At 37.8% G+C, this 26,467-nt stretch overlaps 1 protein-coding gene across 5 annotated transcripts; it reads left to right on the top strand.

Moving 5' to 3' along the window:
- The first annotated feature begins 18,525 nt into the window (after nucleotides 1–18,525).
- LOC147610790 (NAP1-related protein 2-like) lies at nucleotides 18,526–22,288 on the top strand. 5 transcript variants are annotated; one of them, XM_086785087.1, is made up of 6 exons: nucleotides 18,526–18,635; nucleotides 18,762–18,833; nucleotides 18,944–19,057; nucleotides 19,196–19,249; nucleotides 21,559–21,615; nucleotides 21,699–22,288. In XM_086785087.1, exons 3-6 carry the CDS (start codon nucleotides 19,055–19,057, stop codon nucleotides 22,035–22,037), a joined length of 453 nt encoding a protein of 150 aa, XP_086641213.1. In that variant the 5' UTR covers nucleotides 18,526–18,635; nucleotides 18,762–18,833; nucleotides 18,944–19,054; the 3' UTR covers nucleotides 22,038–22,288. The 5 variants fall into 5 exon arrangements, with proteins under 5 accessions (XP_086641213.1, XP_086641215.1, XP_086641216.1 ...); XM_086785089.1 differs by lacking the exons at nucleotides 18,526–18,635; nucleotides 18,762–18,833 and having other exon boundaries at nucleotides 18,885–19,057; nucleotides 21,699–21,804; nucleotides 22,033–22,288; XM_086785090.1 differs by lacking the exons at nucleotides 18,526–18,635; nucleotides 18,762–18,833; nucleotides 21,559–21,615 and having other exon boundaries at nucleotides 18,885–19,057; nucleotides 21,699–21,804; nucleotides 22,033–22,288.
- The last annotated feature ends 4,179 nt before the right edge of the window (nucleotides 22,289–26,467 follow it).

The following is a 26,467-nucleotide window of genomic DNA, read 5'->3' as shown; positions in this document are numbered from 1 at the left end:
CAAAAGTGTCATTTTCATTTAAAATGAATTTATGCATAGGAAGATGCATAAAAGATTGATTTTTAATTCAAAAGTATCATTCTCATTTAAAATGAATTTATGCATAGGAAGATGCATAAAAGATTGGTTTTCATTTCGAAAGTGTTAGTCTCCTTAAAATGGAATTTATGCATAAATAGATGTGTAAAGAAATCTTATATCAAAAATAAGAATTCTCTTGTATTCTATAAATAGATATGAGGATGTGAAATGAATCAAATAGATGAAAATGAACGAGGAATAGATGGAGGTGTATGTATATGAAAGAATGGATGTAGTTATATGTATGTGAAAGAAATGATATAGATGTGGAATGTGGATATGGATGTATGGATGTGAATGTGAATGTGAATGTGGATGTATGTGAATGTGTGTGTGGATGTGCGAATGGGGATATGGATGTAGATATGGAATGTGGATGTGGATGTATGTGAATGTGAATGAGGATGTGGAATGTGGATATGGATGTATGGATGTGAATGTGAATGTGGATATGAATGTATGGATGTAAATGTGAATGTGGATGTATGAATTGGAATGTGGATATGGATGTATGAATGTGGAATGTGGGAATGGATGTATGGATGTGAATGTGAATGTGGATGTAAATGTATGAATTGGAATGTGGATATGGATGTATGAATGTGGAATGTGGGTACGGATGTATGGATAAGAATGTAAACGTGGATGTACGAATGTGGAGGTGTGTGTGGAATAAGGAATGCAAATATGAATGTGAATGGATATGAAGTCGATATGAGCGAATGGATGAGATGTGATGTCATGTGAATCAAAATGTGAATGAATAATATAAGATCTGAACGAATGAGATATAATGAGAAATGGATGTGATGAGACGTAATGTAAATTAAGAAAGATAGGAATAGATGTTATGTGAAGTGAATGAATCTGATGTGATGGGATGAAAAATGATGTATCTGGTTAAGAATGGATACGCATATGATTTGGATTTTGGTTAAGTAATATGGATTGATGTGGAACAATGTGGAAAGACGAGAATTCAATATAGAAATTGTATTTGTGACCTGTTTGTAAATGACTGTTTTATGTCAAGAATGCTGGGGAAGCATTTTGACCGTCTTTTGTTAAGGTCGTGGAGACCTAACTGATAAAGTTGCAACTGCTCTGACGGAGAGTCATTGGAGGACGTCTCGCGTAGCAAGGTCGGCCGAGGTCTTGACCAGCCTCGGTTCGATTTAAATGGTGAGCTTTCAGTACGGTGGATGAGGGACCAAGGAAGCGGCCTATGAGTGAAGCGCTAGGTGACCTGCGAAGGATCCTAGAGGGTGCTGACTATACGGTGCTCAGGCTCTGGGTCACCGAAGATACCCACACGTGCGTCGTGAAAGATATTGGAACAAGGAGTAAGGGTTGTTTTCTTAAACCGGGCATGGATCTGGTTGATTGACCTTGCTGGTCCTCAACGGATGAGTCCATGGCTCTTTTATATGGATCTGTTGGTTGATCTTGCTGATCTTCAACGAAGATTCCATCTTGACTTTTATAAGTGATTATATTACCGGGTATATGAGCTAGGAACTATTGAAAAGACCCCTGAGTGAACAGGTGGTGAGCGTTCTGGTTGCCAATGATGCCATAAGTACGTCGATGAAGGAATGATTGGAAATGAGGATTCAACCAGAGACACAATGGTTTCATTAAAGAATTGTTTTAAAGTTAGCTGATGCTGAGAAAAAGGCAATTTCATATTGGGGGTGTGTAAGTGGTGTGACTGGCATTAAATTTGCTTGAAATTTCGGCCAGGGGGCCTGGGAACCCCTTTTTTCCTGGTACCCAGGACAAAACCTAACCAAATTCCTAATTGGATCCCATCACTACAGTGGTTTGGTGGTTGGCTAACCCATGGGACTGGATGGGGTTAGGCTGGACTGATGGATCCGTAAATCGATAGACTCAATTTCTGTTTAGTTCGATAGATGAAGTAAATCCCGGACAAAAATTGTTCTATGGAAAAAGAATCAACGGCTATGCCTCTCGATGAGGAAAAGAGCGTTGGTCTCTATGATCTAAGTGCAATTTGTCCCTTGATCTGACTATGGAACTTACGAGTTCGGTCAGATCAGTTCAGTTAGTTAAGGCTTTTGACTACGTTAGGGAAAAGTTATCCTGGTGGAATCGCCCGTGCTTTCCGAGCAAGAGAAGTTTTTCCGAGTTCGGTTTGGCAGAATTGAGGAATTAGTCACGTGTCCGGATATCCGTGGTGGGTGAGGCCCCGAGTGTGGGACCCTGCCCCGCACAAGATGTGCTACTTCCGTTGCACGATAAGGACAGGAATCCTACAGTTGGTATCAGAGCAATTTGGTTAATGAGGATCAATCGAGAAGCCAAATATGTCAAAATTTTATCAAGAAGCACTAAAAGGTTGTAATTGTGTGATAAAAATTCATACAATTTGATATTCAAACTGAAATTCGTAAATTGGTAATTGGGTCTTCAGATGGAAGTACCGCAATTGTATGGAATCCCTGACTTACTTGAGGCCTGACATGATGGTATTTACCTTATAGTTCCAAGAACCATGACTACCCGTATATACCGAGGATATAACTGCAGCTCTTTACTGGTGGCAGTATATACGAGTAAATCTAAGACTTGAAATTATAAGCATTAATGCTATCCAGATGATGAATTCGAATGTGGTTGATATGATTTTTAAATTCTGGTTGAGAACTGATGAGTTGATTTGGATTCTGATTGAAAAATGATGATCCCTAAAATTTGGTTGAAATGTAATAAGCTGAGCGAAACCGCAATGAGGATGAATGGGACGAAGCCCTGTGATGATGTTCTTAACTAGTATGACGTTAATGACTTCAGCCAATCACTATGAGATTAGTGGATTGTGCTGGCAGATTGCTATTGTTAACTTTTGTCCAGTGGATCAAGTTAAGGGATGATAAATTAAAAATCTGAAAAATTGAAATCCCCATGGAGGACTGTTCAGATGGAAAAATTCAGTCTAATGGACCATTATTGTGTTAAAGATATGAATGAGATATTCTGAATGAATTGTTATTTGATAATGCGTTCTATATGAGTATCTTTATCCCTTGATTCTGTGGGGAGCCGACCTATTTAAAGAACCCCAGAATCAGTTGAATCAAAAATCAGATTGAATCATAAATAAAGAAACTTAACAAGAATTTTCGTATTGATAGGAACATGGATCAAGGTCGTCGTGGTAGAAATGTTAACCCCCAACTCGATGAAGAAGAGCTCAACCTGGATGTTCGTAAAACTCTTCATAGTTCACAGCCTGGACCCTTCAAGGGTGAAGGGGAACAGTTAGGTGAAATTGTAGAAAAGTGGATTGAAGCCATGGAGGAATATTTTGATATAACTGGCTACAATGAGAGAAGCAGGATCGCCAAGTTAAAGATTGTGGAAATGGCCAGGGTTGCGTGGAGGAATCACTGCGAGACAAACCGTCTCGACCGAAATACCCAAACCTGGACGGATCTCAAGCCTTACCTCAGAAAGAGGTTTTGTCTCCCATGCTTTCTTGAAACTAAGATGAATGAGTTCCTGGAACTAAAGCAGGAAAACCGGACAATTGAAGAGTACCATCAGGCTTTTGCCCTTCTCCTTAAATATTTCCCTCAATTGGATGAAGAGCAGCTGATGGCCAGGTTCATTCAGGGAATGAACGAGCCATTGGATACTTTAGTCAAGAATGCCAAACCTATCTCAATGGCCGAAGCAGTAAGAATGGAGAAGGATTTTGCCAAATCCTTTGATGTCAAAGTCCCGTCAAAGCCAGCACCATCACCTTTCAAAAGGTTTTTATTCCCACAAAGTGATTCAACCTTCCTCCACCTAAGAGATATCAAGGTCAAACCCAGGATATGGGAAGTTCTAGAATGGAAGAAATGTCCTTTTTCCGAAACTCAATCCCCTGGAATTCAACTTCAAAAGTTCCACCCTTGAACAAGAGAGTGAAATGTTATAACTGTCAAGGATTTGGACATCGCAGTATGCATTGCCCAACTCCTTTTGGATCAAGGTTTTCAGGGCAGGGAAATCAGGGGTCATGGTTCCAGACTCCAGCCCCTTCCTTCCAGAGTAATCAGGGTTCTATCCGCCAAAATCAGGGAAATCCCTGAGGTAGACCCTCTATACAACCTGAAATTTCAATCCAAAGTAATGCAAGACCTCCACCTCAGAATAGGGGAAGTCAAAGAGAGTTGTTCCCAAATCGGCCGTCCGCTTCCAAGGCAGCAACGCTGGAAGTGATTGAAGAAGAAGAAGATGATGAAAGAGATCATACTCCACCTGCGAGATGAGGACATCTCGCATTTTTTAAGTGGGGTAGAATGTAAGATTCCTCCCCCATCCCCTCATGATGTCCAGTATCTTCCCCTGTAATCAATTCCTTGTTCAGAAATATAAAAGATCTTGTTTCTATCAGTTTTGGATTAGAGAGAGAAAATCCTCTAGAGAGTGGTTATTCAGATTTTAAATATTTTTGGATAGAAAAATACCTCATCTTATTAAAATAAGTTCCCCTGAAACAGAAGTTCAAAAAGATTTTTAGAAGGTGCATTAGAAATGAAGTATAATCTGTTCAAGAGGCATTATCCTGGGGGTGAAGATTTTTTCGAAATTTTAAATTAAGGTTCCTATGGATCAATAAGATTCATCCAAATGTAGGGAGGAGATAAATAGAAGAATAAAAGAAAAATCTCCCAAAAATGAGTAAATACTCACATAAGATGAAGAGTAGACTAAGGACAAGGTTAATAGTTAAAAAAGAGAGATATTTAGTTTAAATGATGCATTTTTGACACCTCTGCATGGGAGAATTCCCCTCATGAAGAGGGAACCTATTTCGCATGCTTGAATGAGTTTTAAACTCCCAAATAATGAGATATTTTTATCTCTCCTCTCTCCTGTTTCAACTAGATCCAAAAAGTGAGCAAAACTGACCTAAAAATGATAAAAAATTGACCAAACTGATCTGGAAAATTCTAGAACCAGTTTGCTTGGTTAGAGGCTCACTTTTTCCTATAAATAGAAGCCCTCCCCTTTGTTGAAGCTTAATAGTGTTTTATGCACTGTTACTCTGCTCCTCCCAAGCCAAGAACTGTGAATTTATTAATAATTCACTAGTTTTTGACATTTCCCTCTTCCAAAGATTGGTAGCAACTCTTGTTACAAACAAGAGTTGAACCCTCAAACCATCAAGCCAAAGGAAAGCTCCAAGAAATTATGTAAGTAGAGATTCTTGTAATTTTCTTTATTGATTCTATGTTTTTCTAATGTTTATGATTGTTTGAAGTGATAAATGGATGTTATGCCTTGATCGAAAGGCTTTTCCCCTCTTCTTAGAATTAACCCTTCTTTATCCTAGTTAAGTGAAAATTGTTGGAATTAAACTTTTTATAATGTTTTCTCTTTTATAAGTGAAATTTGATTAGTATAGATTACTTTAAATCAATTAGAGTTAATTTTTAAGACAAAATTTAGTAGAAAAAATTAAAAAATGGTCAGCCATACAAAGGAGGTTATGGTGAAATTTTTGGAAATAAGAATTATCTTTTATTATGCTAAAAGAGTAATTCCTATCAATTCTATACTCTAAAAGTGCCATTTTCTTGCATAGAAGATGCATATTGATTATTATTATTTTTATGCACAAAGGAATAATCTTCTTTTATTATGAAAGTGTTACTTTCATCAAAATAGATTTTTATGCATAAAGGAATAATCTTCTTTTATTATGAAAGTGTTACTTTCATCAAAATAGACTTTCATGCATAAAGGAATAATCTTCTTTTATTATGAAAGTGTTACTTTCATCAAAATAGATTTTCATGCATAAAGGAATAATCTTCTTTTATTATGAAAGTGTTACTTTCATCAAAATAGATTTTCATGCATAAAGGAATAATTTTCTTTTATTATGAAAGTGTTACTTTCATCAAAATAGATTTTCATGCATGAAGGAATAATTTTCTTTTATTATGAAAGTGTTACTTTCATCAAAATAGATTTTTAGGCATAAAAGATTATTTCAATCATATTTGATTTTCATGCATAGAAGTATGCATAAAAGATTATTTTTTTATTATAAAAGTGTTACTTTTATTATATTTGATGTTCATGCATAAAAAAATGCACAAAAGATTATTTTTTCATTATAAAAGTGTTACTTTTATCATAGATGATTTTTATGCATAAATGGGTGCATAAAAGATAATTTTCTTTATATTAAAAGTGTGATTTCCATCATAAATGATTTTATGCTTAAATTAGATGCATAAAAGAAATTCTTTTATATTAAAAGTGTGATTTTCATCATAAATGATTTTATGCATAAACAGGATGCATAAGAAAATTCTTTTATTCTAAAAGTGTAATTCCTACTAAATTTATTTTATGCATAGAAAGATACATAAGAAATCTATTTTTAGTTCAAAAGAGTTATTTTCATCGATTTTGATTTTATGCATAAGAAGAAGCATAAAATATTGAATTTAAATTCAAAAGTGTTATTTTTATTTAAAATAAATTTATGCATAGGAAGATGCATAAAAGATTGATTTTTAATTCAAAAGTGTGATTCTCATTTAAAATGAATTTATGCATAGGAAGGTGCATAAAAGATTGATTTTTATTTCGAAAGTGTTAGTCTCCTTAAAATGGAATTTATGCATAAATAGATGCGTAAAGAAATCTTATATCAAAAAATAAGAATTCTCTTGTATTCTATAAATAGATATGAGGATGTGAAACGAATCAAATAGATGAAAATGAAGGAGGAATAGATGGAGGTGTATGTATGTGAAAGAATGGATGTAGTTATATGTATGTGAAAGAAATGATGTAGATGTGGAATGTGGATATGTATGTATGGATGTGAATGTGAATGTGAATGTGGATGTATGTCAATGTGTGTGTGGATGTGCGAATGGGGATATGGATGTAGAATGTGAATGAATAATATAAGATCTGAACGAATGAGATATAATGAGAAATGGATGTGATGAGACGTAATGTAAATTAAGAAAGATAGGAATAGATGTTATGTGAAGTGAATGAATCTGATGTGATGGGATGGAAAATGATGTATCTGGTTAAGAATGGATACACATATGATTTGGATTTTGGTTAAGTAATATGGATTGATGTGGAACAATGTGGAAAGACGAGAATTCAATATAGAAATTGTATTTGTGACCTGTTTGTAAATGACTGTTTTATGTCAAGAATGCTGGGGAAGCATTTTGGCCTTCTTGTGATTAAGGTCGTGGAGACCTAACTGATAAAGTTGCAAAAACTGCTGACCGAGAGTCATTGGAGGACGTCTCGCATAGCACGGTTGGCCAAGGTCTTGACCAGTCTCGGTTCGATTTAAATGGTGAGCTTCCGATACGGTGGATGAGGGACTAAGGAAGCAGCCTATGAGTGAAGCGACCTGCGAAGGATCCTAGAGGGTGCTGACCATACGATGCTCGGGCTCTGGGGGGTCATCGAAGATACCCACACGTGCGTCGTGGAAGATATTGGAACAAGGAGTAAGGGTTGTTTTCTTAAACCGGGCATGGATCTGGTTGATTGACCTTGCTGGTCCTCAACAGATGAGTCCATGGCTCTTTTATATGGATCTGTTGGTTGATCTTGCTGATCTTCAACGAAGATTCCATCTTGACTTTTATAAGTGATTATATTGCCGGGTACTATGAGCTAGGAACTATTAAAAAGACCCCTGAGTGACCAGGTGGTGAGCGTTCTGGTTACCAATAATGCCATAAGTACGTCGATGAAGGAATGATTGGAAATAAAGATTCAACCAGAGACTTTTGAGGATTATGATCAGTGACACAAAGGTTTCATTAAAGAATTGTTTTAAAGTTAGCTGATGCTGAGAAAAAGGCAATTTCATATTGGGTGTGTAAGTGGTGTGACTGGCGTCGTTAAATTTGCTTGAAATTCCGGCTAAGGGGCCTGGGAACTCTTTTCCCTGGTACCCGGGACAAAACCTAACCAAATTCCTAATTGGATCCCATCACTACAATGGTTGGGCGGTTGGCTAACCCATGGGACTGGATGGGGTTAGGCTGGACTGATGGATCCGTAAATCGAGACTCAATTTCTGTTTAGTTCGATAGATGAAGTAAATCTCGGACAAAAATTGTTCTATGGAAAAAGAATCAACGGTTGTGTCTCTCAATGAGGAAAAAAGCGTTGGTCTCTATGATCCAAGTGCAATTTGTCCCTTGATCTAACTATGGGGACAGGAATCCTACAGTTGGTATCAGAGCAATTTGGTTAATGATCAGCCGAGAAGCCAAATATGTCAAAATTTTATTAAGAAGCACTAAAAGGTTGTAATTGTGTGATAAAAATTCATACAATTTGATATTCAAACTGAAATTCGTAAATTGGTAATTGGGTCTTCAGATGGAAGTACCGCAATTGTATGGAATCCCTGACTTGCTTGAGGCCTGACATGATGGTATTTACCTTATAGTTCCAAGAACCATGACTACCCGTATATACCGAGGATATAACTGCAGCTCTTTACTGGTGGCAGTATATACGAGTAAATCTAAGACTTGAAATTATAAGCATTAATGCTATCCAAATGATGAATTCGAATGTGGTTGATATGATTTTTAAATTCTGGTTGAGAACTGATGAGTTGATTTGGATTCTGATTGAAAAATGATGATCCCTAAAATTTGGTTGAAATGTAATAAGCTGAGCGAAACCGCAATGAGGATGAATGGGACGAAGCCCTGTGATGATGTTCTTAACTAGTATGAGATTAGTGGATTGTGCTGGCAGATTGCTATTGTTAACTTTTGTCCAGTGGATCAAGTTAAGGGATGATAAATTAAAAATCTGAAAAATTGAAATCCCCATGGAGGACTGTTCAGATGGAAAAATTCAGTCTAATGGACCATTATTGTGTTAAAGATATGAATGAGATATTCTGAATGAATTGTTATTTGATAATGCGTTCTATATGAGTATCTTTATCCCTTGATTCTGTGGGGAGCCGACCTATTTAAAGAACCCCAGAATCAGTTGAATCAAAAATCAGGTTGAATCATAAATAAAGAAACTTAACAAGAATTTTTGTATTGATAGGAACATGGATCGAGGTCGTCGTGGTAGAAATGTTAACCCCCAACTCGATGAAGAAGAGCTCGACCTGGATGTTCATAAAACTCTTCATAGTTCACAGCCTAGACCCTTCAAGGGTGAAGGGGAACAGTTAGGTGAAATTGTAGAAAAGTGGATTGAAGCCATGGAGGAATATTTTGATATAACTGGCTACAATGAGAGAAGCAAGATGGCTCTCGCCAGGTTATTGTGGAAACGGCCAGGGTTGCGTGGAGGAATCACTGCGAGACAAACCGTCTCGACCGAAATACCCAAACCTAGACGGATCTCAAGGCTTACCTCAGAAAGAGGTTTTGTCCCTCCCATGCTTTCTTGAAACTAAGATGAATGACTTCCTGGAACTAAAGCAGGAAAACCGGACAATTGAAAAGTACCATCAGGCTTTTGCCCTTCTCCTTAAATATTCCCCTCAATCGGATGAAGAGAAGCTGATGGCCAGGTTCATTCAGGGAATGAACGAGCCATTGGATACTTTAGTCAAAAATGCCAAACCTATCTCAATGGCCGAAGCAGTAAGAATGGAGAAGGATTTCGCTAAAGCCTTTGATGTCAAAGTCCTATCAAAGCCAGCACCATCACCTTTCAAAAGGTTTTTATTCCCAGAAAGTGATTCAACCTTCCTCCGCCTAAGAGATATCAAGGTCAAACCCAAGATATGGGAAGTTCCAGAATGGAAGAAATGTCCTTTTTCCGAAACTCAATCCCCTGGAATTCAACTTCAGAAGTTCCACCCTTGAATAAGAGAGTGAAATGTTATAACTGTCAAGGATTTGGACATCGCAGTATGGATTGCCCAACTCCTTTTGGATCAAGGTTTTCAGGGCAGGGAAATCAGGGGTCATGGTTCCAGACTCCAGCCCCTTCCTTCCATAGTAATCAGGGTTCTATCCGCCAAAATCAGGGAGATCCCCGAGGTAGACCCTCTATCCAACCTGCAGTTTCAATCCAAAGTAATGCAAGACCTCCACCTCAGAATAGGGGAAGTCAAAGAGAGTTGTTCCCAAATCGGCCGTCCGCTTCCAAGGCAGCAACGCTGGAAGTGATTGAAGAAGAAGAAGAAGATGAAAGAGATCATACTCCACCTGCGAGATGAGGACATCTCGCGTTTTTTAAGTGGGGTAGAATGTAAGATTCCTCCCCCATCCCCTCATGATGTCCAGTATCTTTCCCTGTAATCAATTCCTTCTTCAAAAATATAAAAGATCTTGTTTCTATCAGTTTTGGATTAGAGAGAGAAAATCCTTTAGAGAGTGGTTATTCAGATTTTAAATATTTTTAGATAGAAAAATACCTCATCTTATTAAAATAAGTTCCCCTGAAACAGAACTTCAAAAAGATTTTTAGAAGGTGCATTAGAAATTAAGTATAATCTGTTCAAGAGGCATTATCCTGGGGGTGAAGATTTTTTCAAAATTTTAAATTACGGTTCCTATGGACCAATAAGATTCATCCAAATGTAGGGAGGAGATAAATAGAAGAATAAAAGAAAAATCTCCCAAAAATGAGTAAATACTCACATAAGATGAAGAGTTGACTAAGGACAAGGTTAATAGTTAAAAAAGAGAGATATTTAGGTGAAATGATGCATTTTTGACACCTCTACATGGGGGAATTCCCCTCATGAAGAGGGCGCCTATTTCACACGCTTGAATGAGTTTTAAACTCCCAAATAATGAGATATTCTTATCTCTCCTCTCTCCTGTTTCAATTAGATCCAAAAAGTAAGCAAAACTGACCTAAAAATGGTCAAAAATTGACCAAACTGATCTGGAAAATTCTAGAACCAGTTTGCTTGGTTAGAGGCTCACTTTTTCCTATAAATAGAAGCCCTCCCCTTTGTTGAAACTTAATAGTGTTTTATACACTGTTACTCTGCGCCTCCCAAGCCAAGAACTGTGAATTTATTAATAATTCACTAGTTTTTGACATTTTCCTCTTCCAAAGATTGGTGGTCACTCTTGTTACAAACAGGAAGTTGAACCCTCAAACCATCAAGCCAAAGGAAAGCTCCAAGAAATTATGTAAGTAGAGATTCTTGTAATTTTCTTTATTGATTCTATGTTTTTCTGATGTTTATAATTGTTTGAAGTGATAAATGGATGTTATGTCTTGATCGAAAGGCTTTTCCCCTCTCTCTTCTTAGAATCAACCCTTCTTTATCCTAGTTAAGTGAAAATTGTTGGAATTAAACTTTTTATAATGTTTTCTCTTTTATAAGTGAAATTTGATTAGTATAGATTACTTTAAATCAATTAGAGTTAATTTTTAAGACAAAATTAAGTAGGAAAATTTGAAAAATGGTCAGCCATACAAAGGAGGTTATGGCAAAATTTTTGGAAATAAGAATTATCTTTTATTATGCTAAAAGAGTAATTCCTATCAATTCTATACTCTAAAAGTGTCATTTTCCTGCATAGAAGATGCATATTGATTATTATTTTTTTTATGCATAAAGGAATAATCTTCTTTTATTATGAAAGTGTTACTTTCATCAAAATAGATTTTTATGCATAAAGGAATAATCTTCTTTTATTATGAAAGTGTTACTTTCATCAAAATAGATTTTCATGCATAAAGGAATAATCTTCTTTTATTATGAAAGTGTTACTTTCATCAAAATAGATTTTCATGCATAAAGAAATAATTTTCTTTTATTATGAAAGTGTTACTTTTATCAAAATAGATTTTCGTGCATAAAGGAATAATTTTCTTTTATTATGAAAGTGTTACTTTCATCAAAATAGATTTTTAGGCATAAAAGATTATTTCTATCATATTGGATTTTCATGCATAGAAGTATGCATAAAATATTATTTTTTTATTATAAAAGTGTTACTTTTATCATATTTGATTTTCATGCACAAAAGATTATTTTTTCATTATAAAAGTGTTACTTTTATCATAGATGATTTTTATGCATAAATGGGTGCATAAAAGATAAATTTTTTTATATTAAAAGTGTGATTTCCATCATAAGTGATTTTATGCTTAAATTAGATGCATAAAAGAAATTCTTTTATATTAAAAGTGTGATTTTCATCATAAATGATTTTATGCATAAACAGGATGCATAATAAAAATTCTTTTATTCTAAAAGTGTAATTCCTACTAAATTGATTTTATGCATAGAAAGATGCATAAGAAATCTATTTTTAATTCAAAAGAGTTATTTTCATCAATTTTGATTTTATGCATAAGAAGAAGCATAAATTATTGAATTTTAATTCAAAAGTGTCATTTTTATTTAAAATGAATTTATGCATAGGAAGATGCATAAAAGATTGATTTTTAATTCAAAAGTGTCATTCTCATTTAAAATGAATTTATGCATAGGAAGATGCATAAAAGATTGATTTTTATTTCGAAAGTGTTAGTCTCCTTAAAATGGAATTTATGCATAAATAGATGCGTAAAGAAATCTTATATCAAACATAAGAATTCTCTTGTATTCTATAAATAGATATGAGGATGTGAAACGAATCAAATAGATGAAAATGAACGAGGAATAGATGGAGGTGTATGTATGTGAAAGAATGGATGTAGTTATATGTATGTGAAAGAAATGATGTAGATGTGGAATGTGGATATGGATGTATAGATGTAAATGTGAATGTGAATGTGGATGTATGTGAATGTGTGTGTGGATGTGCGAATGGGGATATGGATGTAGATATGGAATGTGGATGTGGATGTATGTGAATGTGAATGTGGATATGAATGTATCGATGTGAAGGTGAATGTGGATGTGGATGTATGAATTGGAATATGGATATGGATGTGGATATGGATATGGATGTGGATATGGATGTACAAATGTGGAATGTGGGTATGGATGTGAATGTGAATATGGATGTGGATGTATGAATTGGAATATGGATATGGATGTATGAATGTGGAATGTAGGTATGGATGTATGGATGAGAATGTGAACGTGGATGTACGAATGTGGAGGTGTGTGTGGAATAAGGAATGCAAATATGAATGTGAATGGATATGAAGTAGATATGAGCGAATGGATGAGATGTGATGTCATGTGAATCAGAATGTGAATGAATAATATAAGATCTGAACGAATGAGATATAATGAGAAATGGATGTGGTGAGACATAATGTAAATTACGAAAGATAGGAATAGATGTTATGTGAAGTGAATGAATCTGATGTGATGGGACGGAAAATGATGTATCTGGTTAAGAATGGATACGCATATGATTTGGATTTTAGTTAAGTAGTATGGATTGATGTGGAACAATGTGAAAAGACGACAATTCAATATAAAAATTGTATTTGTGACCTGTTTGTAATTGACTGTTTTATGTCAAGAATGTTGGGGAAGCATTTTGACCGTCTTGTGATTAAGGTCGTGGAGACCTAACTGATAAACTTGCAACTGCTGAGGGAGAGTCATTGGAGGACGTCTCGCGTAGCAAGGTTGGCCGAGGTCTTGACCAGCCTCGGTTCGATTTAAATGGTAAGCTTCCGGTACGGTGGATGAGGGACCAAGGAAGCGGCCTATGAGTGAAGCGCTAGGTGACCTGCGAAGGATCCTAGAGGGTGCTGACCATACGGTGCTCGGGCTCTGGGTCGCCGAAGATACCCACACGTGCCTCGTGGAAGATATTGGAACAAGGAGTAAGGGTTGTTTTCTTAAACCGGGCATGGATCTGGTTGATTGACCTTGCTGGTCCTCAACGGATGAGTCCATGGCTCTTTTATATGGATCTGTTGGTTGATCTTGCTGATCTTCAACGAAGATTCCATCTTTTATAAGTGATTATATTGCCGAGTACTATGAGCTAGGAACTATTGAAAAGACCCCTGAGTGAACAGGTGGTGAGCGTTCTGGTTGTTGCCAATGATGCCATAAGTACGCCGATGAAGGAATGATTGGAAATAAGGATTCAACCTGAGATTTTTGAGGATTATGATCAGTGACACAATGGTTTCATTAAAGAATTGTTTTAAAGTTAGCTGATGCTGAGAAAAAGGCAATTTCATATTGGGTGTATAAGTGGTGTGACTGGCGTTAAATTTGCTTGAAATTCCGGCTAGGAGGCCTGGGAACTCTTTTGGGTGTGTAAGTGGTGTGACTGACGTTAAATTTGCTTGAAATTCCGGCTAGGGGACCTGGGAACTCTTTTCCCTAGTACCCGGGACAAAACCTAACCAAATTCCTAATTGGATCCCATCACTACAGTGGTTGGGCGGTTGGCTAACCCATGGGACTGGATGGGGTTAGGCTGGACTGATGGATCCATAAATCGAGACTCAATTTCTGTTTAGTTTGATAGATGAAGTAAATCCCGGACAAAAATTGTTCTATGGAAAAAGAATCAACGGCTGTGCCTCTCGATAAGGAAAAAAGCGTTGGTCTCTATGATCCAAGTGCAATTTGTCCCTTGATCTGACTATGGAACTTACGAGTTCGGTCAGATCAGTTCAGTTAGTTAAGGCTTTTGACTACGTTAGGGAAAAGTTATCTTGGTGGAATCGCCCGTGCTTTCCGGGCAAGAGAAGTTTTTCCGAGTTCGGTTTGGCAGAATCGAGGAATTAGTCACCTGTTCGGATATCCGTGGGTGAGGCCCCGAGTGTGGGACCCTGCCCCACGCAAGATGTGCTACTTCCACTGCTAGCACCCCGAATCCGTTGCGCGGTGGGGACAGGGATCCTACAAAAGCGGAAATGCCATAGATCACTATCTTCATTAGAAACAAGTGCTTTAGGAGAAGCAAATAATTGATGAAGATGAGACTCATGTGGTGGCAACTGTGCTGTAAAAGAGCTTATATGATAAAGCCTGGCATTTTGATAACCATGTGCCACACAAGAAAGTGACTGTCTATCAATGATTTCAATCACTTCATCATCAAAGTAAACCCCAAGACCTTTAGTAGTAGCCTTAGAGATAGAAAATAATTTGGCAGACATCTTAGGCACATGCAAAACATCATGTAAGATAGCATCTTCAAAAGAAACATCACCAATACCAATCACAGGGAGAGATGAAGCATCACCAATGTGTACTGATGAAGAGATAGACTTATAGTTTTCCAATAAGGAAGAACTATTCGTCATGTGAGAGGTAGCACCACTATTGGCAATCCACTCATCCGCAATATGCGTATCAAGATCTTTGATTACCACAAGTGATGTGTCACATGAAGAAGTAGAAGACATAGCAACATATGCAATCTTGGCGTTACCGTCTTCCTTCTTGTCATTGTTTTTGTCGTGAGAAGATGTTGATGTAGAAGAACCCTTAGATTTGGATTCAAGTTCAGCTTTTACCTTCTTGGATGCCGCCTTCTTAGCAAAACAACGATCCTCCGTATGGCCACTACGACCACAGAAAGTGCACTCCTTATTGGAAGAATCCTTTGATTTGTCCTTGTCGCCTTTGGTTGAAGAATCTTTAGCATTGGAATTAGAGCCTTTGTGTTGATCATTCCCCTTGCCTTGGCTTACAAAGCCGAGTCCTTTTTGTTTTGCTTGCGAGTAAGGCACTTATCATGAAGAAGACCCGTAGTCTCTTCAAAGGAAGGGAAAGGAACTCGAAGAAAGATGTTATCTTTGAACGATTCAAAAGAAGAAGGCAATTTACCAAGTAGCTTGCGGACCGGATTGCTTACCAAGGTACCAAACTCTTCAAGTTGCCGCTTGATTCGATTGAATTCTCCAGACTTCTCCACTATGTTGTTAGATTCGGAGATAGAAAGCTTATCCAAATCTTCTTCCAACTTAGCCATCTTAACCGTTGAAAGTCTTCCATATTGCATTTGTATAGCGTGCCATAATTGTTGAGCCGTACTCCTTGTAGAGAGAAATTGAGACACAATCGATGTAGACACATGCACAAGTAAAGCTTTGGCTCGTGTATCCATATAGGTTTGATATTGAGAAGGCACCATATGAGGAGAAGTGATTATAGACCACACCCTGGCGCTTTCCAAAAGAAGTTGCATAAACAAGGACTAAGTGTGGTAGTTGTTTGGGGTAATGTTTTGTGAATCGGAAAGACTTGGAAGGCTCAAAGATTGAGTGAATGGGTTAAAGGGCTGATATGATTGAGTGGGGAGAGGAGTAGTAGTGGAAGTAGTAGAAAAAGGAATCATAGTAGATGAAGTTGCCATAAAAGACATAGATGATGTAGGGGGATATACCATAGAGGGCATAGAAGTATGTGGATAGGAAGGCATAAAGTACAAAGACGAAAGAGAGAAAGGATCCGTAGAAGGTAATGGATATGACGGAAAAGAGAAAGTAGAAGCACCTACTGAAGAAGGAATTGCACCAACTTCCGTTGTAGTAGTTGTTGCCGGTCCAACCGTCGTAGGAGATGTAGGATCCATAGTATCTTCAAGTTTGCCTTTGCCTTTTGGAGTAGAGGACTTCCGAGATCCCATAGGGAGTGGAGGGTGGGAAAACACAAGGGAAGAAGTGTCGTACCTCCAAAAATGCAGCCAATAGATGGGCTGTCCACCAAGGAAGTATCTCCAAAATATGCACAAAGATAGTGCAAAAACGCAGCCACAAAATGCAGCCGATATATGAACCAATAGACTCCGTAGAAACCACCAAAAGAGGGCTGAGAATGTAGCCTTAGGTAGAAGGAGTATGAAGGAGTTGATTGTCCACAAAAACGTAAACACAAAGTGTGTAGCAAAGTGGAATTTTCAGCCAGTAGAAAGGTGTAGAAAAGAGGATGAATATGTACCTCAAAACACCATGAAGAGGGCTGAAGTTGATGATGAAAACGCAGCCAAGAAATCTCTCCACAAGAAGCCTCCAAAAAAACGCTACCGCATGTAGGGAAAACTAGTTGGCAATGTTTTCACCGCAAGTAGAGTTGTAGGACTCGGATTGAAGTGCTTTGAAAACACACTTGTAGAGGATGGTAAGGGGCTGGTTTGAAGCCTCTTGCATCATTGAATGAGTGCAAGGATGATGAGTAAGGGCTTCTGCAAAAAACGCAAGCAGAAATTCTGCATGCAGGCAATATACGAAGAATAACTCAAAAACGGTGAGGAATTTGCAAAAACTTTCTTCTGCAAAGTTGTAGACCACGATGATTCTAGTAGGTTTCGCAGGCACAATCCTAAAAAACTCATTCGTTTAGCAGATAATCAAAGAATGAAAAAACGTAATTGAAAGCGGGGTTGTTGAAGAGGACTAGAGGAAGAGAGGAAGAAGGATAAGGAGGCTCTATGTGCGCCACCACCTTGCTCTGATACCATGTGAGAAAGAAGAGATGAGAGAAGAGACAATGTACTCAAGAACTCATCAATGAACCACTAGCCAACTTGATTAAAAATGAACTACAATGCCTCATATATATAAGAAAGTTCCTCCACCCAAAAATGTGTGTAGATAGGAAAAAATAGAAATGAATGCTATAAATCCCAAAAATGCCTAAAGGCTAAAAAGTGTGCCACTAGCATGACACCATCTGGAGATGACACCTATCCAACAGTTTCTACCCTCGTTTGTGATGCTTCACAAACACAGAAACTGAGAACAATCTTGTAGAAAATTACTTACGCATCTGCTTATCTTCTAAATAATAGGGAAGCATATTTTTCTGTATGTTTTTCTAGCCTAGCATATTTATGATGTGAGTGCCCCATCATGAAGAGAAGGGCCAGTTCTGGCATGCGTTTGTGGTTTCTATGTTGTTCTATGCACAGAGTACCCTAAGCTGTTGTCAAAGCTAGTAGTAGTTCGTCTGTTAGCAGAGAAGTATTTCAAGTGATTCTAACCCCTTGTGATCTTACTTAATGGCAGGTGAACGAAGAAGCTGGCGACAAAGTTCTTGAAGTTGAACAAAAATACAATGAAGTGAGGAGGCCTATTTATAGTAAAAGAAATGAAATCATCTAGGCGATACCAGACTTTTGGCTCACTTCTGTATGTAACAAACATTGATTTAGTGCTGTCCAAATTAGTATAATGTCAGTGCGTCTATGATTGTGCTTATTGCCCTATCAACTACTTATTTGCTGTACTAATTCTTTCTATTTGCTACTTCCCTTAGTGCTAGGCTTCATTGAATATGGCTGAGTCTGCCCTGCATCTCCGGAGGTTTGACAGAAACTTAGCACGAAAGGCTTTGTGTGAATATATGCTCGTGTGTGTGTGGAGTGCGTGTGTGAGAGCACATCTTGATACAGAGTTCTACATGATGAGGTTAGTGGGGATGTCATAGTATCTAGTCCATACTATGTGGGTTGACTACTATGAGTATATAACATGCACCTTCCTAAAAGGTGAATTTGGGCATGTTCCTGGATTCATCTAGGTATATATATATATATGATTTGTAGGTGGCTTTGGGTTGTGTTGAGTAAATAGTGCTTGCTTGCAGTTTCTCAGCCACCCTGCACTGTGTGAGCTTCTTAGCGAAGAGGATCAACAGGTGCTTATGGGTATGTTTGAATTTTCGGAAATAGGTATGATTGAATTTTCGGAAATAGGTGCTTATAGGTAAGGGCTCGCAGTTACAAGTTGTTGTCTAAAAAGGGGCCATTCACTATTGCCACTGTTTTGAGAAGGTTTTCAAGCACCTTCAATCTCTGGATGTGGAGGATTTCAAGGACGTGAAATCTGGTTACAGTATTATTTTTGTAAGAAGATTCTTATGCAACGTGCTTTTGTCTTGTTTGCTTCTTTCGATAGTATGTTATGGGGTGAATACATTGAGCTCTATCTTTCAATTTGTGGTTTTTCTGGGCAGACTTTTAGGCCCAATCCCTATTTTGAGGATACTCAGCTTGTAAAGGTCTACCGATTTTCTGATGAAGTTACCACCTCCATATCAGGCACTCAACCTCGCTGGAAGAATGGCATGGTAATTTATGTCTAATCAGTACACCTTTATAAATAGTAAGGGCTTGTTCGTGTGTGAGACAGCTGGATGTGTTTTCTAAGGGCACAGGAATCTATCGTTTTAAAGTATGGCATTGCGTTTTTTTCCTGTATGTTACAGGATTTCACAAATGGAGTGCCAGAAAAGGTGGGGAACAACTGCTGCAGAGGAGAGGTTTGTATCTTCTTTTACGCATTGGGTCAGTTTGTACAATGGATTTCCAAGTGCAAGAAGTTGCAAGCGCAAGTCCTAATTGTAAAGGGATTCTCGTTCAAGAATAAGTTGCGACGAGGAGAATGGCGTGGCAGATATATGTTACAGAAGAGGACGGCGAGTATGTAGTTTTCATGTGGGGCTTTTAGGTTTCTCTTGACTTTATAAGAATTTTACTGGCTTCTTTAGCAACTTTACGAGCTTCTTCGATAGGCATTTTGTAGCAAAATGAGGAGGTAGAATTTTACTGGCTTCTTTAGCAACTTTACGAGCTTGTTTAGCAACCTTTAGCAGGCCTATGTGCAATTTTGCTTAGTTGGTTGTCCCATGAAATATATCTAAGATTGTTTTTTGACATCTCTTCAGTTGCTTAGTTGGTTGTCCCATGAAATATATCTAAGATTGTTTTTTGACATCTCTTCAGTTTCATGTAAAGCCCTCTGTTTTGCAAGGGTATCTTGAGCTTTGGGTGGTGAGGAGACCTACTAAAATTTGAAAATGTCAAAAAGGGCATGGACCATAGTGGGGAAAGTGTGGGAAGATTAAAGTTTTTAGGACCTTGAGTCGTATGAACGCCTGAGGACTGTGCACTTGATAGGTATTTTAATGGAAGCTAGTTTGGAAGTCCCTTATCGTCTCTCACTTCAGTGCAGGGTTGCTGGCATGATCTGTGTATGGCTTAGGAGCAATCAATGGCATGATGATGTAAGAATGCGCAGCGGAAGACTAACGCACATAGGAGACGCATCACCATCGAGCTCCACGAACACCCCCAACGGGCACTGCAGCATCCCTCCACCGGGCTCCCATCTCCCGGTGAGCTGCCTCCTAAAACACCGGCCGGAGGAGATGACTATGACAAGGTGCCACTCTAGCCTATATATGGCTCTTCAACTTCCCATGCTTCCACTTATGGGGTAATCCAAGGCACCTTCTAGCCATAGATCACACGCTCGAAATGGCCAACCTTCCAACACCCTCCCTCGATTCGAGCTCCGCAAGCCACCGAGGCGCGAGGGGGTCGCCTAGGACCACACACGCTCGGGCTCTGATACCATGTAAGAATGCGCAGCGGAAGACTAACACACATAGGAGACACATCACCATCGAGCTCCACGAACACCCCCAACGGGCACTGCAGCATCCCTCCACTGGGCTCCCATCTCCCGGTGAGTTGCCTCCCAAAACACCGGCCAGAGGAGATGACTATGACAAGGTGCCACACTAGCTTATATATGGCTGTTCAACTTCCCATGCTTCCACTTTTGGGATAATCTAAGGCACCTTCTAGCCACAGATCACATGCTCGAAATCGCCAACCTTCCAACAGATGATTGTTCATGCCAAGCCATATTCATGATCACGCCCCTCTTTAAACAGTCGTAGAGCAAATAAACCATAGTAACATGGAACGCCATTCCATAGCCTTGGGAACGAGGGAATGCGTTCCATAACCTGTGTCATTCCCGTTCCAGTTCCGCAAATGTGCATCCTTGGCTAAAGGCATTTTGGGTCTAATTTTTTAGTAAATGAGAATTTTTGTATTTTTCTATGATCATATCATATGAGAGTGGTGTATGACCTTGCATTTAAAAGGCTTGGCAGTACATGCCCTTGCATCTCCTTAGCTTGCAAATGGCAGCCATATGGTGATGATGTGTCGTTCCCATTTTCTTTCCGGGTTCCCGTTCCTGTTCCAAAACAGACCTCCGTTCCATCTGTTTGTTCCCGTTCCATGTGACTGAAATAAATCATGCAGTCAACACCTCAAAACTGACTGCGCTGGGGCAAGAGCCCACCCTCCTTCAATCACACCCACACGTCAGATGAAGGGAAAACAGACCATTTTGGTGAAAATGGCCACAGATGGGTTAGGACTTTTTTTAGGTTGTGAAAACAGACCTTTTGGTGAAAATGGCCAGAGATGGGTTAGGACTTTTTTTAGGCTGTGAAATGATGAAGAACCGGGTTTTCTGTGTTACATTCTGTCTTGTTTCGTTTTCAATTTATAGTACATACACCAAAGGTGTGAAGGTTTTGAACTCAGTATGGTTGGGAAGGGTATTTGGCAGCTGCTCGGGCAAAAGCTTGTTTGGCAGTCTTATAAAAGCGATACTCAGCAGTAGCAGCCTTGTGGCATTCTAATAATTTGTTTTGGCTTATTAGATGTTGTCCGTTTGTTCCGAAAAGTGCTTGTAGTTCTTGACATGCAGAACTCAGTTGCTTATTTTTTGTGGCTGGTTGCTTCTAACAATGTCAATGCTGCTCAGGTAGCCAAGATAATCAAAGAGGATTTGTGGCCGAATCCCTTGAAATATTTCAACAATGTATGACTGTCTTTGGATGTTATAAATTTTAGTTAGTGTTGTTTTTCAAGTGACAAGCTAATTTTTGTTTTGTTTGTTTGTAGGAGGGTGATGACGATGATGATGAGTTTGAGGATGAAGATGCAGAAGACGAGGATGACGATGATGTCAATGTGTTGCTTACACTGTTACACCCTCTCCGAGCTATGGGTTTGTGTACTGTCAAGAGTAGATCCTTGCTAGGAAGACTTGGCAAAGGCTATAAGCATGCACGTTGCACATGCCCTTACACAAGTACAAGCATAAGCATGTGGGGATCACTCACCACCACTCCCAGGAGCTTTCTACTGAGTGCTTACACACCTTGTTTTTTTTGGAGCAAAGCCCTTGCACTGTTGTATCTTTGGAAATACACCTTTTTTTTACTGTGGCTTGTAGGGTAATGGTGCGGAGGAGGATGGCGAAGAGAAGCCTGACGATGAGGTAGTTTCATCAGAAATTTTGTGAGTAGTGTGTCCCATGCACTCGGGGCTACGAATGACTCTTACTTGAGAACATGAAGGTTTGTTTTGGAAATTTTCGGAGGTCTCTTGACTAGGCTGTAAATCAAGGCATTTGATGTCAGTTCTTTTGCTTCCTGTAATTTAACTCAGGAGCAGTTTTTTTGTTTTTAACATGTTTGCTACACATTTTATGATGAAGTTTCGAGTAGTAATATGCACTTTGAGGCAGTCCTCTTTTTTGTTCCTTCTAGTAATCTACATGATTAATTCAAGATGTGCGTTATCTTTAATAAACCTGTTTTCTATTATTTGATTTTTGGTTTTTTTCTTTTGGAAGTGTTCTCTCCTTTTCTAGAAACCTAGATTCTAGAATATCTGGGAAGGAAGCTCTCTGTGTTTTGACTAATTATTGATTGAGTCTTTGTGCATCATACTTGAGGCAGATGCAAGATATGTCGACATACATGCAATGAGGATGCGGTGGTCCCCTCTAGAGCACATCTTTTGAGAAAGTTTTTCTTTTTTGTATTTTAGGGTTTTGACTGGTTTAAAATTTGTATCTTGTGCTGCTGACATGCCCAAGGTTTGTTTTTAGTGTCCCTAGCAAGGTGAGCATGCAATCATCAACTCCTTTTGTTTGCAGTAGTAGAAATTGTGTAGCATATACTGGCCATGACTAGGCTACTGTGGATGTCCGTTTTAAGCACGGGTAAAGCTAAACATGTATGTACATTTCAAAGTCGCTGTGCGCAAGGCTATGTGAAAGCTCATTGATAGAAACTTATCAACCAGTACTGAAAGCACTGTTTCTATGCATGTTATCAAATTGCAGGGTAATAAGCACATGAAAGTCGACATAGATGTCATGTTGCCATCCTCATGTTGCAATAACTGATTTGAGGCTTGAGCATGATATGTAGCCGATACATGCTCCAAATATAATGTTATAATATCTACCTAGTAAATCATATAAGAAACTCCAATGATTTTGTCCAAGAGCAATTGTGTCTCTAGAGTATAGAGCCACTCAGGTGAATCAATGTTTCCAGCAGTAGCATCTAATGCACGGCTTGATGCAAGCTCTTCAACACCATCCACAATCGATCCCGTCAAGAATGATGTATCACTCTTGGTAGATTTGGATTTTATCCTCATATGACATCAAAGTAGATATAGATCTACTTGGATTTGACCTAGTTCTGCTAGCTGTTTGGAGTCATTTTCAACCATTTTTAGACTTTTTTAGGCTTCTGATTTAAGGATGCCCAAATGAGTCAAAATTTTTCAAATTTTGGCCATTTTTGGGGTTTTTTTTTGTGTTTTCGTTTTTTTTTCTCCCAATCTCATTTCCTTTCCCCTTTTCCTCACAATTTTCTCTAAATTATTTTTTGATTTTGATATTGATTTTTTCCCTTTTTCCTTTTCTTAGGTAATCTGCCGAATTAACAAGTAATCCGTCAATTTATTCAAAAAAAAAATTGTCGGTTTATTTTTCATGATTGGTTGGATTATTTTGCAACAAAATTGGTCGGATTATTTTATTTTTAAATAATTGGCCGGATTATTTTTCAAAATAATTGGTTGGATTATTTGTGAGGTAATCCGTTGGATTATTCCAAGATTCCATGTGCCATGTCTCAAATTTTGATGGGCGAAATTTTATGCTTATCTTAAGGGGATATAATCCATCGGATTATTCAAGGCAATCCATTGGATTATTTGAATAATTAGTCGGATTATAATTGCATGCATTACAGCAAAAATACTAATTATAGTGATTAAGCACAAATTAGTAAAAATTAGGCAATTTTAACAATATTAAGCAGAAGTGAAGACTCTACCATGGTAAAATCCACCTTCTGAACACAATGGCAATGTCGAAATTTCTAAATTCTAACTAAATCTCAAGATATTAGCAAATTTTCAGTTCTATTCTTAATTACCCTACAAATCTTGTTCAAATCTCATTTTTAAAGAAAATTTGTTGTTTGTTTTTGCCCCCAATAAGTCATGTGACCAATCAACCTTAGGTGGTGTAAAAGGGATCTGGAGATGAATAGGTCGATTTTAATCCCACCAATTTTTTTTTTCCAAGAGGCTAAAATTAAGAAAACGTAAAAAATGAACAAAATGAATAAATTAAAAGCATAAAAACATGAAATCAATGATAAAAAACATAAAAACAACATGGGGGGTGGGTTTGTTGTTAACGCATCTCGTTAGTGAGATAAATTGAGGAAAAAAAGACCAAAATGCAAGCATTCTATATGCTAATGCGGAATGGCTATAAGGTCCCATTTGTGTTAGCACACAAGCAATGCACTCAAGGTGTGTCACTTACCTCATGAATACTCTTATCCTGGATCTTAGTAGGTAGCATCATCGAAAGAAACACTCAAGAGCTCGACCTCGTTGTTCGCCCCGCTGCACTCCAAAAGCTAGCTTGATCCAATTTATTTTTATGCATAGAAAGATACATAAAAGAATTTTTTTAATTATAAAAGTGTTATTTTCATCAAAATTGATTTTTATACATTGAAAGATGTATAAAAGAATTTTTTTAAATTATAAAAGTGTTATTTTATGAAAATTGATTTTTATGCATAGAAAGATGCATAAAAGAATTTTTTTAATTATAAAAGTGTTATTTTTATCAAAATTGATTTTTATGCATAGAAAGATGCATAAAGGAATTTTCATTATTATAAAAGTGTTATTTTCATCAAAATTGATTTTTATGCATAGAAAGATGCATAAAGGAAATTTTTCATTATAAAAGTGTTATTTTCATCAAAATTAATTTTTATGCATAGAAAGATGCATAAAGGAATTTTTTTATTATAAAAGTATTATTCCCATTGAAGTTGATTTTTATGCATAAATAGATGCATAAAGAATTTTTATATCAAAATTAGAATTCTCCTAAATTCTATGTTTAAATCCTATGAGTAATTGACAAAAGAATAGTTAAATTCTCTAAGAGAGAAATTTCTTTCGTTTTATATTCACAAGATTTGTAAAAAGAAAATTCAGAAAATCTATCGAGATCGAATTATTAAGATAAATGATTAATTTATTCCTCATTGGAATTCGCAATTAATTTAGAAATCAGTTAAGTGTATATTCAAAGAAAAAAATTCAGTAAAATAGTAGAATTATCAAACCTTTTCGAGAAAGATAGTTCAAGCAAAAACTTATCCGACTCGAACCCTGAATCAGATTATGATCGAGACCAAACTCTTTTGTCAGTTTCGAGGAAAGAAGGAGTGACCAGAAATGGAGTCATGGTAGAAGAAGAAGACCAAGAGAGCTTGAGCAGATCATATTCGAGGATGAAGCCATTACCCCAGAGTAGACAGAGCCACACGCTTTTGCAGCAGGGATGGCCGTCGATGTGATGGAACGGTCTAGGAAGAGGTATCCAGATGCTAAGTCCATTGATGTACAATTCCGTCGGGCAACTGAGAAGACTGGTCTTGGGCATGCTTATATTAGTAGTAGGAGGGCTTACGAGCCCAAATATGCTCAAGACAAGCCCATCAAGTTTGTTTCAGGAGGCCTTGCCCATGGACGGAGAACTTGAAGAAGGGTGCCTTGCTCACGTTGTTAGCCTTTAATCGCTATCATTAGGTGCACTAATCACACTTCACGTAGCTTTCCTGAAATTGTGGATTTGGATACCTAGCCCCTTGGAGTGCTTAGATTTCGTCATCCACCAAAACATCGGCAACTAAACTCCATATGCCTCTCCCTCACATTAGGGTGCTTCCTCCTGGTACCTCACAGAAGCAAACCTCAGTAGTAATAGCCCAACATTGAGCTTGACACAGAAAGGGGCATTTTTGAACTGCAGGTGATCGTACAACTGGTGTAGTCGATCCTGAGCTTTGAACGACCAAGCCCATGACGAGTAGCAAGCCTATGGGTCCATTCAATTCTTTCTAAGAGGGCATAGCATTTTGTTTTGTGGAAAACTAGGCCCTTGTCCAGTGGTTGAACGGCCATAGCTACCAACGTAGCCCAACAAGCTTGTTAAGAGTGGTCATTAACCACTTACCTTGGCTACTCAAGGTTTAAACAATTGTGTGCGAGTTCATCTCAGGTTTCTCAAGAGCGAACCACACCAAAAAGGTCCCACATCATCAGCTTGGGCTCAACTCATCTTCTTGTTAAGCTGTTATCTTATCAACAAGAGTAAGAAGAAAAAAGTTGATAGAGTTGACCAATCCAACCTTGGTGCAATGTACTTCAAGGTATGCTCAGAGATGAGGTTTTTTACCTCTTCTTGAGCTGGTTATTTGTGTTTTTGAACACATCAAATATGGCTTGAATTACTCTCTTATGGTGGACAACTACATTGCTTGGCACTA

The sequence above is a fragment of the Cibotium barometz genome, chromosome 48, assembly GCF_041138505.1.
Source record: "Cibotium barometz isolate CiBa-2024 chromosome 48, ASM4113850v1, whole genome shotgun sequence".
NCBI lineage: Eukaryota > Viridiplantae > Streptophyta > Polypodiopsida > Cyatheales > Cibotiaceae > Cibotium > Cibotium barometz.
Note: the sequence above shows the minus strand (reverse complement) of the source record. Positions and strands in the feature narration are given on the sequence as shown.

What these genes read in the sequence shown, in the direction of transcription:
- LOC147610790 (XM_086785085.1), top strand. Translation starts at nt 18,887, where the DNA reads ATGTTATGGGGTGAATACATTGAGCTCTATCTTTCAATTTGTGGTTTT. An exon ending in CTCGCTGGAAGAATGGCATG is followed by an intron (nt 19,058 to 19,195) that starts GTAATTTATGTC and finishes TGTATGTTACAG; the next exon opens with GATTTCACAAATGGAGTGCC. An exon ending in CCTTGAAATATTTCAACAAT is followed by an intron (nt 21,616 to 21,698) that starts GTATGACTGTCT and finishes GTTTGTTTGTAG; the next exon opens with GAGGGTGATGACGATGATGA.